This window comes from Pongo abelii, chromosome 2, assembly GCF_028885655.2.
Source record: "Pongo abelii isolate AG06213 chromosome 2, NHGRI_mPonAbe1-v2.0_pri, whole genome shotgun sequence".
NCBI classification, from domain to species: Eukaryota; Metazoa; Chordata; class Mammalia; order Primates; family Hominidae; genus Pongo; species Pongo abelii.
The window spans coordinates 81,291,607-81,305,127 of record NC_085928.1 but is presented as its reverse complement, the minus strand read 5'-3'; the positions used below and the strand labels follow the sequence as shown (position 1 = coordinate 81,305,127).

The 13,521-nt window shown below is 44.4% G+C and overlaps 1 protein-coding gene across 4 annotated transcripts in view; it reads left to right on the top strand.

Moving 5' to 3' along the window:
- GXYLT2 (glucoside xylosyltransferase 2) overlaps positions 1-13,521 on the top strand; it is an 87,428-nt gene that overhangs the window by 54,956 nt on the left and 18,951 nt on the right. For 3 of the 4 annotated variants that reach the window (XM_024244365.3, XM_063721974.1, XM_063721972.1), the window contains exon 4: positions 11,701-11,952. The exons of the other annotated variant lie outside the window; for it this stretch is intronic. In XM_024244365.3, coding sequence (XP_024100133.1) covers positions 11,701-11,952 — 252 coding nt within the window. The remainder of the gene's footprint in view (positions 1-11,700; positions 11,953-13,521) is intronic. 4 annotated transcript variants of the gene reach the window in all.

Genomic DNA, 13,521 nt, shown 5'->3' with positions numbered 1-13,521 from the left:
CTGTATTTCTCTTTTTCCTTTTTTTTTTTTTTTTTTTGAGACAGGGTCTCCCTCTGTTGCCCAGGCTGGAGTGCAGTGGCATGAACATGGCTCACTCTAGACTTGATCTCCTGGGCTCAAGTGAGCCTCCCTCCTCAGCCTCCCGAGTAGCTGGGACCACAGGCACACCCCACCACGCCTGGCTAACTTTTTATTTTCTTGTAGAGATGGGGTTTCACCATGTTGCCCAGGCTGGTCTGGAACTCCTGGCCTCAAGTGATCCTCCTGCCTTGGCCTCCCAAAGTGCTGGGATTGCAGACGTGATTACAGCACCCAGCCTCTTTTTCCTATTCTTTATTATGATACATAGAAATCACATAAAATGTACCATTTTAACCATATCTAACCATATCTAAGTGTCCAGTTCTGTGGCATTAAGGACAGACACACTGTTGTGCTACAATGTTTGCATCTTCCCGAACTGAAAGTAGTGTCTGTATTGCTTGCACCTTTCCATTGAGAGCATCATTTTGTTTTTTTTAGAGGTGGAGTCTTGCTATGTTGCCCAGGCTAGTCTCAAACTCCTGGGCTCAAGCTGTCCTCCCATTTTGGCCTTCCAAAGTGCTGGGATTACAGGCGTGAGCCACCATGCCTGGCTGGGAGCATCATTTCTTTAGTTATAATTTGATTTTTTATACATCAAGACTGACTTTCTGATTCTGTGTAGATTAATGGTTGATATTTTCATTATATTCAAGTCTTTTTTGTTTGTTTGTTTAAAGACAGGGTCTCTTTCTGTCACCCAGGCTGGAGTGCAGTAGTGTGATCATAGTTCACTGCAGCCTCGACCTCCTGGGTTCAAGCAATCCTCCTGCCTCAGCCTCCCAAGTAGCTAGGACCACAGGCACATGTCACCACACCCGGCTCTTTTTTTTTTCTTTTTTCTTTTGAGGCTGTCTGGCTCTGTTGCCCAGGCTGGAGTGCAGTGACACAATCTCAATTCACTGCAACCTCCAACTCCCGGGTTCAAGTGATTCTCCTGCCTCAGCCTCCCGAGTAGCTGGGTTTACAGGCGTGTGCCACCATGCCCAGCTAATTTTTGCATTTTTAGTGGAGATGGGGTTTCACCATCTTGGCCAGGCTGGTCTTGAACTCCTGACCTCGAGTGATCCACCCACCTCAGCCTCCAAAAGTGCTGGGAGTACACCGCACCTGGCCCCAGCTGTTTGTTTTTTATGTATGTAGGTGATATCTTCTCTTGGCACAAAAAGAGTGTTTCTCTTTTTCTTCTGAAACTGTTCTTTGCTCTTCTCTGTTTCCACCTCCTGATTTAATCCGCTTTAATATTTCTTCTCTCTTTTGATTATCAGCAGGCTCATTTCCAAAGGTTCCCTCTCTGAAATTCACTTCTGCTTGAATCTGAATGACAACTTTGTCTTTGCTTCTATTCTTTTCCTCCCCTAGCTCCCTTTCTAGCCCTTCAGTTTGTAGGGCATTTTCGAAATGCGTGAGAGGTAAGGAAGTGGAATGATGTGCGTAGCAACCTAGCTGTCTTGTCAACAGAGGCCTAGAGGGTGACGTCCCAGACATGCAAGCAAAAGCAGGATATTCCTGTGATTGGCAATGTGGTGGTTTTCCTTCATGAACTTGAGTTTTCTGCACTTCATTTGTTCACAGATCTTCTCATCACTCAGAACCTGTCCTTCTCTTCTACAATCAGCCTCGAAGCATATTTAAAATTATAGTGGTTATCCATCCTGGCTAACATGGTAAAACCCTGTCTCTACCAAAACTACAAAAAAAAAAAAATCAGCTGGGTGTGGTGGCAGGCGCCTGTAGTCCCAGCTACTCTGGAGGCTGAGGCAGGAGAATGGCGTGAACCCGGGAGGCGGAGCTTGCAGTGAGCTGAGATCACGCCACTGCACTCCAGCCTGGGCGACTGAGCAAGACTCCATCTCAAAAAATAAAAAAATAAAAATACAATAAAATAAAATAAAATTATAGTGGTTCTGAGCAAGCTCAACAGTTGAATTCCTTAGCTTGTGTAAATATTTATTGGATGCCTAGCATATATTATGTCAGGCATGGGCCAGGCACACAGACTTTACATGTTACCTAGATACGGAAGGTCCCAGCCCTCAAGGGGTTTCTATTCTAGTTAGAGGAGGCAAGCAACAAATGAGAAAATAATTTAACCAAAGGCCATTGACTGTGAGACATGACGGAAGGAAGGAAGTCGGGTGGTAGGATGAAGAGAAAATGGTAGGAAGGAAGGGGGAGCCCTCTGGGAAAATCTTTCTAAGAAGGGATGAGTCAGACCTGAGTGTTCAAGAATAACGAGTGAAATGTTCTGCCTGGCATTTGGGAAGCATTTGGTGACACTTCACCAGCAGGTCTGGGAAGTTGCTTATCATGAACAGCAGGAGCTCCATGGGGCTTTACCTGCAGACTCAGGGAAAGAGGGCAGAATGCTCAGTGACTGCTAATTCACCTACATCAGCGGATATGATTGGGAAGCATTAATTTTCACACTAATCACAGTTTTAATACTACACTAATCACAGTTTTAATACTTTAGGCAATGATCAGAAACAAGAGTTCACAAACCTAGAAACTGACTAAAGCATCGGGGCAGTACATGTATTTCATAATCAATAAAGATGCCATTTCTTTTGACTGGGCATGGTGGCTCACACCTGTAATACCAGCACTTTTGGAGGCCAAGATGGGAGGGTTGTTTGAGCTCAGGAGTTTGAGATCAATCTGGGCAACATAGCGAGACCTTGTCTCTACAAAAAAAATTTAAAAATTAGCTAGGTGTGGTGATACGTGCCTGCGGTCCCAGCTAATCGAGAGGCTGAGATGGGAGGGTCACTTGAACCCAGAAAGTTGAGGCTGCAGTGAGCCATGATTGTGACACTGCACTCCAGCCTGGGTGACAGAGCAAGACCCTGTCTGGAAAAAAAAAAAAAAGATGTCATTTTTAAGTGCATTTGAGGGTTTTATCATCTTCATGAACTTAGGAAATGAAGTGAGAGAGAAGACATCCCAGTCGTAGAGAAGACTAAGCCATTCCAGAAGGCGTATCTTAGTTCAGGCTGCAAAAACACAAGACCATAAGTCAGGTAGCTTATAAACAACAGCAATTTACTTCTCAGTTCCAGAGGCTGGGAAGTCTAAGATAAAGGCATCAAAAGATTGATTCAGCATCTGTCTGGTGAGGACCTGCCTCCTGATTCATAGATGGTGGCTTCTCACCGTGTCCTCCTGTGGTGGAAGGGGTGAGAGAGCTCTCCGAGGCCTCCTTTATAAGGATGCTAATCCTATTCGTGAGGGCTCCACCCTTATACCTTATCACCTTTTAGGACTCTACCTCTTAATACCATCACCTTGTGGGTTAGGATTTTAACATATGAACTTGGGGGAAACATAAACATTTAGTCCATGATAAGATGATTCCTTTGTTAAATTAGAAATTTATAGCTTTAATTTTGTTTTTATTTGTTTAAGAGACAGTTCTCCATCTGTTGCCTAGGCCTCTGTGCAGTCGTGTGATCACAGCTCACTTCAGCCTCCCAAGTAGCTAGGACTACAGGTGCACACTACCACACCCAGCTACTTTATTATTATTATTACTATTATTACTATTATTGCAGAGATGATGCCTTGCTACATGGCCCAGGCTGTTTTCAAACTCCTGGCCTCAAGTGATCCTCCCATCTCCTTCTCCCAAAGTGCCCGGTGAGCTACCACACCTGGCCTATTGTTTCGATTTTGTGTTTTCTTTCTGACAGAGGAGACTTAAATATTTGTTTCTATCTAAGAAAAGACAAAGATAGAAACAAATATTTAAGAGTATCTCAGATAGAGAAGACCCTGGCTGTAAACGGGGAGAGAATTAGGAGCTCATTGGCTTTCTATTAGGATTATTTAGCTCCCTATCCACTGCTGACTTTGACAGTAATAGAGCAATAATGAAAGGTGTAAGGCCCTGGAGCCAAAAAAAACCAAAAAACAAACAAACAAAAAAAATGGATTGTGCTACACAGTGGAGGAACACTGGTGACAGCCGACTAAGTTGGAGAGGTAGACGGAGTGTGTATATCCTATGGAGCCTTTCATAGACTGTGGTACAGGTGTGACTATTTGAAATGCAGTGAAGGCCGGGCAGGTGGTTCACGCCTGTAATCCCAGCACTTTGGGAGGTGGAGATGGGTGGATCACTTGAGGTCGAGAGTTCTAGACCAGCCTAGCCAACATGGTGAAACTTCACCTCTACTAAAAATGCAAAAAAGTAGCCAAGCGTGGTGGTGGGCACCTGTGTGCCCAGCTACTCGGGAAGCTGAGGCAGGAGAATCACTTGAACCCAGGAGGCGGAGGTTGCAGTGAGCCAAGGTCACACCATCGCACTTCCAGCCTGGGCAACGGGAGCAAAACTCCGTCTCTAAAAAAAAAGAAGGAAATGCAGTGAAAGGCCTTGGAGGGGTTTGAGGATGAAAGTAGGATGATCTATTGTAGGTTTTTGTTTTTGTTTCAAAGCCCTCTGGATGTTGCATAACGATATAAGGATCAACCCATCAGGAAGGCGTAACCATCTCAAATGAGTGTACACCTCATAACAAAGCTTCCAGTTCCACGAAGCAAAAACATTCCTAGACAAATAGAGAAAAAGATAAATTCACAGAGTTGGAGATTCCAGCATTCCTCCTTTAATAACTAACTATCATTAATGGGAAAATGAATAATGATTCTCTAAATATACCTGTTGATATAAATGAATTTGCAGTAACTCCACATTTCTCCATCCCTTTTTCTTTGTGTCTGGATGTAAAGCTCCATGGAGCTCGTGAAAACCAGTGAGGATATAGAAGACCTTGACAACACTATCAACCAAGTGACCTCATCAACAGCTATAGCATTTATAGACTACTACACCCAGCAACTGCAGCATAAACATTTTTTTATCAAATGTACAGGGAACATTCACCAAGATAGGCCATATCCTGGGCCATAAAACAAGTCTCAGTCAATTCGAAAAGATGGCAATCCTGCAGTGTGCTCCCTGACTACAAGGGAGTTAACTTGGAAGTGGATAACAAAAAGATATCTGGAAAATTCCAAATATTTGGAAGTTAAACAAGACACTTGTACATAACTGATGGGTTGAAGAACAAGTCACAATGGAAATTAAAAATCCCGGGCCAGGCGCAGTGGCTCACGCCTGTAATCCCAGCACTTTGGGAGGCCGAGGTGGGTAGATCACAAGGTCAGGAGATCGAGACCATCCTGGCCAACATGGTGACACTCCGTCTCTACTGAAAATACAAAAATTAGCTGGGCATGGTGGTAGGCGCCTGTAATCCCAGCTGCTTGGGAGGCTGAGGCAGGAGAATCGCTTGAACCCGGGAGGCAGAGGTTGCAGTGAGCCAAGATCACGCCACTGCACTCCAGCCTGGCGACAGAGCAAGATTCTGTCAAAAAAAAAAAAAAATCCCTTTGACTGCTCTGTGAGGAGTGGATTGGAGGGGGCAAGTGCAGACACAGGGAGCCCAGGGAACAGAACTTTACAGAATTCTAGGAGAACTGTCATGGTGCCTTGGACTTCAGGTGAGGAAGCAGAGAAGGAGAGAAATGGACAGACTCAGACATTTTGGAGGTAGAGCCTATGTGACTTGCTGAGGATTGAATGCGGGCAGTATGGGTAGGCGTGGAAGCAGGGATGACCTAGAGGTGTCTGGGTCAAGTCGTTGAACATATCTCCCTGTTGCTCTCAGGATTAAGTCCAAATTTGTCAACACAGTTCCTGATCGGGCACCTGCCCACTTGGACAGCCTGATCTCTCACCCCTCCTCCCACTGTAAACTCCAGCCCCGGAGCAACTGGCAGTCCTCCCTTTGCCATGCCTTCTGTTTTCACATGCTCTTCCATGTTTGCCCTGCTCTCCATTTATTTATCTCTTAGCTTAGATGTCACTTCTGCTGGGAAGCTTTCCTTACTTTTCCTCCAGCCTGGCTTAGGGGCTCTGCTTTGTGCTTCTGTGCTAACCTTCTCATCATCACCTTGCTTTGCCCCTTTTCTGTCTCCCCCATTAAAGCTCCTGTGAACAGGGAATATGTGTCATTCTTTCTTTCTTTTTCTTTTTTTTTTTTTTTTTTTGAGATGGAGTCTTGCTCCATCACCAGGCTGGAGTGCCATGGGGTGATCTCGGCTGACTGCAACCTCCGCCTCCTGGGTTCAAGCGATTCTCCTGCCTCAGCCTCCAGAGTAGCTGAGACCACAGGCACGCGACACCATGCCCAGCCAACTTTTTTTGTATTTTTGTATTTTTAGTAGAGATGGGGTCTCACCACGTTGGCCAGGATGGTCTTGATGTCTTGACCTCGTGATCCGCCCACCTTAGCCCCCCAAAGTGCTGGGACTACAGGCGTGAGCCGCAGTGCCCGGGCTCATTCTTTCATTACTACTAGCATAGCCAGTTGCTGGTTACCTGGGCTGTCAGTCAGGAAACCTAGCCCTCATGAGAGTGGGATGAGAATAAGATCACATAGTATTTATTGAGTCCTTGCTGTGTGTGTGCCAGGGGCTTCACACACGATCTCATTTAATCATCCTGGCAGCATTATGAAATGGATTATCAATCCCATTTACAGGAAGAGGAAACTGAGACTTAGATGGCTTAAGCAGCCAGGCATGGTGGCTTATGCCTGTAATCCCAGCCCTTTGGGAGGCTAAGGCAGGAGGATAACTTGAGCCCAGGAGTTCAAGACCAACCTGGCAACAAACCAAGAGCTTGTCTCTACAAAAAAACAAAAAAATTAGCGGCTGGGCACCGTGGCTTACACCTGTAATCCCAGGACTTGGGAAGGCTGAGGCGGGCGGATCACTTGAGGTCAGGAGTTCGAGACCAGCCTGGCCAACATGGTGAAACCTCGTCTCTAATAAAAATACAAAAATTAGCCAGGTATGGTGGCACACACCTGTAATCCCAGCTACTCCAGAGGTTGAGGCAGGAGAATCACTTGAACCCAGGAGGCGGAGGTTGCAGTGAGCCGAGATCACGCCATTGCACTCCAGCCCAGGCGACAGTGTGAGACTTCATCTCAAAAAAAGAAAAGAGAATAAAAAATTAGCTGGCCGTGGTAACTCATGCCTGTGGTCCCAGCTACACAGGAGGCTGATATGAGAGGATCACTTGAGCCCAGGAGGTCAAGGCTCAGTGAGCTATGATTGCACCACTGCACTCCAACCTGGGTGACAGAGTGAAACCCTGTCTAAAAAAAAAGTGGGCCAAAAGAGCTTGTTCAAGATCACATAGTTAGTGGTGGAAATGGAATTTGAACGTAGGTAGTCAGATTTCAAACCTAAAACTTTTAAACGCCAAGTCATACTGTCAAATTCAGACTAGAATTACAACAAATTGAAAATGAATTTGAAGGTGCACTGGTGAGCCCCTGATCATCTTGCTGCCCGTGGCCAGGCTTTGGCTCACACTTGGTGCAGATGGCTGAGCAGGGTTCACTGGAGGTGGGTGCCCAGGTTAGGGTGGTGCATGGAGCAGGAGCAGGAAGATCCATTACATTATAGCCAGCAGCATCGGGTACAGAGTGCTATTGTGTGCTGCCTTTTAACCCCGCCCCTTACTCTAAAAAAACAAAGGCCTCATTGCTAGTGCTGGCTATTTTCCGTAAAGGAATTAGAATGGCTAATTTTATATCCTTTCGGTAAATATCCCACATTCCATTATAACATGGCCAACAATGATCCTCTTCAAATTAATACCAGCAGTAATTGCTGCAGAATTAGCCTCCAGAGATGCAATGTTATCAAAAAGTGATTTTTTTTTTTTTGGTCTTTTGTTTTTTCAGATAAAGAGTAAAAAGTCCTTATGTACTTATTTTCAGTCAAGGTACTGAGTGGATCATATTAGGAAGGTTCAAAAACTTCGTTGCACTGCTTGACTCTGACTACATGAAAGGCTTTTTGTGGTTGACACATGTTTTGAAGTGCTGTGAGCATTGATGCGAATGGTAACTAATTATACTTGACATTTTAAAAGCGAAAACACAGAGACTTCTTACAAAACCGCTATTTATTGTGTACTTACTATGTGCCAGCCACTGTACTGAGTACTTCATGGGTTTCATTTCACTGCATCCTTGTAACAACCTGGGTGGGTGGTAAACTGAGGAACTTGTCTGAAGTCACAAGGGTAGTACCTCAGGCTGCCAAGACTTGAACTCAGGAATACCAGACCCACGATTCTTAAGTGCTGTTTTCTCACATTTCTCTGAGATGTAACATTAGGGTTACTTTTGTGTGTTCCTTTGAAATATGATCTACATACCAAAATGAGCATGCTGAAACTTTAAATGCTTAGTTTAAGAAGCAGTCAATATACAGAATTCTTCCTAATTTTGAAATTAGAATCTTCAAATTGTTTTTTTGTTTTGTTTTGTTTATTTTTTTGTTTTGTTTTGTTTGTTTTTGAGACAGAGTCTTACTCACTCTGTCTCCCAGGCTGCAGTGCAGTGGCACGATCTCGGCTCACTGTAACCTCTGCCTCCCGGGTTCAAGGGATTCTCCTGCCTCAGCCTCCTGAATAGCTGGAATTACAGGCATGTGACACCATGCCCAGCTTTTTTTTTTTTTTTTTTTTTTAATACAGAGTCTCACTCTGTCACCCAGGCTGGAGTGCAGTGCCATCATTTCGGCTCACTGCAACCCTCACCTCCCGGGCTCAAGCAATTCTTGTACCTCAGCCTCTTGAGTATCTGGAATTACAGGCACGCACCACAACCCCCGGCTAATTTTTGTATTTTTAGTAGAGACAGAGTTTCAGCATATTGGCCAGGCTGGTCTCAAACTCCTGACCTAAAGTGATCTGCCTGCCTCAGCCTCCCAGGCACCGTGCCTGGCTTAGAATCTTCAAATTCTTAAAATAGATGTTAAGATAATCTTCATTTATGAAATGGTAGATGATCAGTATTTTAATTTCATTTTATTGGTTTGTAACATCCATTCCTCTAGTAGATGAAGAACAAAAGATAAATCCTGTGGCTAATTCTGTGGGCTTCAGAATTACTCAAGTCTGAAATTCCTTTGATACTTGTATCATGTAGCACCCATGTTCATCAATTTTAAATATTGGGGATACCAATGGCATGTTATACTATTCTGCTTGGGCTGCCGTAACAAAATACAAGACTGGGTGGCTGAAACAACAGAAATTTATTTTCTCACGGTTCTGGAGGCTGCAAGTCTGAGATCAGGGTGTCAGCGTGGTCAGGTTGTGGTGATGGAGCCTCTTCCTGGCTTGCAAATGGCCACCTTCTCCCTCTGTCCTCACATGGCAGAGAGAGAACACTCTCTGGTGTCTCTTCTTATAAGGGCACTGATCCCATCTTGAGGGCCCTATCCTTCTGACCTCAGCTAAACCCAATTATCTCCCAAAGGCCCCTTTCCAAAAGCCATCACATTGTGGGTTAGGACTTCAACATATGAATGTTGGGGACACAGACATTCAGTCCATAAGTGTTATGGTGTTGGGATGATGTTAGACCAAGGATCCAGGAAGATTCAAATCCTTCCTTGGTTAAGCTACCCCAAAGTTTGGGGAACAATGGCAAAACAAAGCAAATAATGCTACTACTAACTAAGGCTTTGAAGTCTCAAATCACCCAGCAAAGCTCTGGAAAGCTAAGCAGTTCGCACAGGAGAACTAATTTACCTAAGGTGGCTTGAATCATCCAGAGGTTAGCAAACCACAGCCTGTGAGGCAGGAGTGGCTTTTACATTTCAAGCGGTTGAAAAATCAAAAGAAGGATATTTTGTGATATCTGAAAATTATATGAAATTCAAACTTCCGTGTCCTGAAATAAACTTTTATTAGGACACACAGCCACTTTCATTATTATTATTATCATTATTATTATTATTTTGAGACAGAGTCTCTCTCTGTCACACAGGCTGGAGTGCAGTGGTGTGATCTTGGCTCACTGCAACCTCTGCCTCCCAGGTTCAAGCAATCCTCCCAACTTAGCTCCCTGAGTAGATGGGACTATAGACGCATGCCACCATGCCTGGCTAATTTTTCTATTTTTTGATAAAGATGGGGTTTCACCATTTGCCTAGGCTGGTCTTGAACTCCTGGGCTCAAGCTATCTGCCGGCCTCGGCCTCCCAAAGTGCTAGGATTGAAATTAGAATCTTCAAATTCTGTTGTTTTGAAGAAACTGCGCCCGGCCCACTCTCATTGTTTATCTGTTATCAATGGCTGCTTTCATGTTACAACAGCAGATTTGAGGAGTTGCAACAGAGCCTGAAATATTTACTATCTGGCCCTTTAGAGGAAAAAGGTTGCCACATACTGATATACAAACAAAGCTAGCCAATGACTTGCATTGCCTAATCCCAAGACCAAATCTTAGCTAAAAATACATTTTAGGCGGGTCACAGTGACTCACACCTGTGATCCCAGCACTTTGGGAGGCCAAGGTGGGAGGATCACTTGAGTCCAGAAGTTTAAGACCAGCCCAGACAACATAACAACACCTCGTCTCCACAAATAATTTAAAAAGCCAGGCGTGGTGGTGCGTAGCTGTGGTCCTAGCTACTCGGGAGGCTGAGGTGGGAGGACCACTTGAGTCCAGGAGATTGAGAGTGCAGTGAGCCAAGAGCATGCCACTGCACTGCAACCTGGACAACAGAGCAAGACCCTCATCTGTAAACTATATATTTTTTAAATTTTTTATTTTGAAATGGAGTCTCACTCTGTTGCCAGGCTGGAGTGTAGTGGTGCTATCTTGGTTCACTGCTACCTCCGCCCCCCCGGATTCAAGCGATTCTTCTGCCTCAGCCTCCTGAGTATGTGGGACTACAGGCATACACCACCATGCCCAGCTAATTTTTGTATTTTTAGTAGAGACGGGGTTTCACCACGTTGGCCAGGATGGTCTCAATCTCTTGACCTCGTGATCCGCCTGCCTTGGCCTCCCAAAGTGCTGGAATTACAGGCATGAGCCACTGCTCCCGGCCTGTGTGTGTGTGTGTGTGTGTGTGTGTGTGTGTGTGTGTATTTATATTTATATATATTTATATATTTATATATATTTTAAAAGGTGCAGGGCCCCCCATTAACACTAGAAGAAATGGATCCAGAGACAGAGAGTATTTACCCCCAAGACTTGGTATGAGCTGCTTTAGAGATTGTCCACTTCAGGTTGCAATGAGCCAAGATCAGGCCACTGCACTCCAGCCTGGGCGACAGAGTGAGACTCCATCTCAAAAATAAATAAATAAATGAGTAGAGATTGTCCACGTCAAGTTTCCTAATGCCACACTGGATGTTCCAAGGAAAACCTAAGAGAGAAAAACAAGTGGCTTTATTGGAAGATGGAAGAAGTGAGAGCCACAGTAATTTGCTGATGTTTTTATTTTTTTGTAAGTTCAACCTTATCAAATATAGTCCAGAGTCCCAGAATTGGGCTAATCCAGACCAAGATTTATCTTCTTGTAAGTCTCTACTCTTGATCGACACTCATTCCTCAAGTCAAAGGGGAAGGAAGGAATGGAAGCTAAGAGTGGTACCTTTCCAGAATTGAATACAAATCAACAAAAGTTGGTAGCATTATTTACCTATCAGGCTACTTCCTTTGTTTCTGACCTGTTTTTGTTTTGTTTTCTTCTCTCCTCTCCCCTTTACGCCCACTCCTCACACACAAAGGTGATTTTAAAGGATGTGGACTCACTTCTCTACGTGGACACCGATGTTCTCTTTCTGAGACCTGTCGATGACATCTGGAAGCTTCTGAGGCTGTTTAATTCCACCCAGCTTGCAGCCATGGCCCCTGAGCACGAAATCCCCAAGATTGGCTGGTACAGCCGCTTTGCTAGGCATCCTTTCTATGGCTCTGCAGGAGTTAATTCAGGAGTCATGTTAATGAATTTAACTCGGATAAGAAGTACCCAGTTCAAGGTAAACGAGTGCTTTAAAATTCCTTGTTTAAAGACTGGGAGTTGGTCTTGTCAACAGTGGTATTCCCAGAGTGTCAATATGCTGATTTTGGAAATTGGGTGGCCTATAGGTGAGGATAAAAGGAACCAGAGAAAAGTATTTAGAAAATTATAGAATATTTGTTTATTGAGGAAAAGCTCAGATGGCAATGGAATTTAAAGCTTCAGCAAAGTTACCATTCAGGAATACTATGTTGCATTTCTGAATTCCATAACGTTTGAACTCTTCATACCCAATGCTTCAAAGACTATGTAAAATTTCTTCAAATTACCCTAGGGATATATTTATATAAGTCCATGACGATATTTGTGTAAGGATGTTCATGATCTCATCTTTTATCCTAGCAAAGACCTGGAAAGAACCTAAAAGAACATCACTAGAGAACTAGTCAAAAAAATTATCCTCCTGGCCAGGGGTGGTGGCTCACATTTGTAATCCCAGCACTTTGGAAGACCAAGGCAGGTGGATCACTTGAGGCCAGGAGTTTGAGACCAGCCTGACCAACATGGCGAAACCCCGTCTCTACTAAAAACACAAAAATTAGCCAGGAATGATGGCGCACACCTGTAGTCCCAGCTATTCAGGAGGCTAAGGCAGGAGAATCGTGTGAACCTGGACAGCAGAGGTTGCAGTGAGCCAAGATCACGCCACTGTACTCCAGCCTGGCGACAGAGACCGTGATTATTTGTATGCCTTAGAAATTTCCAGAAGAAGTAATGGGGCATGGTGGCACGTGCTGTAGTCTCAGCTACTTGGGAAGCTGAGATGGGAGGATTGCTTGAGCCCAGGAGGTCGAGGCTGCATTAAGCCACTGCACTTCACCCTAAACAACAGAGTGAGACCCTGTCTCTAAAAAAAGAAAGAAAGAAAGAAAAAGAAATGTCCAGAAGAATACCTAAGAGACCATTAATTGTTAATTGTGGATACTTCTGGGGAAAGTGGGAATAATGGGATATGGAAGAAGAATATTTTTACTTTTTTATTTTGTATTTTTGTGTGCTGTTTGAATAATTCAGTCTGTGAATATGTTACTTTTATTTTAAAAGTAAATCATTGTTTAAGACAAGGAAAGGTGTTTTTCCTTAAGATACCTGAACTCTGTTATCTGTATTTTGTTCCTTCACCTCACAGTGAGGAAATAAGCCTAAGAAAGATGTTCACCTAAGAAAGGTGGAGTAGAGAATCCTGAAGTAGAGACTGCTGTTCAGAAAGACTTTGCCTCTTTCTTAGGTGTGGTGACTCACGCCTGTAATCCCAGCACTTTGGGAGGGAAATGGGTCACTTGAAGTCAGGAGTTTGACAACAGCCTGGCCAACAGGGGGAAACCCCATCTCTACTAAAAATACAAAAAGTTAGCCGGGCATGATGGCGTGCACCCGTAGTCTCAGCTACTTGGGAGGCTGAGGCACGAGACTCGCTTGAACCCGGGAGGTGGAGGTTGCAGTAAGCCAAGATCGAGCCACTGCACTCCAGCCTGGGCAACAGAGCAAGACTCTGTCTCAAAACAAAAACACAAACACAAGAAGGAAG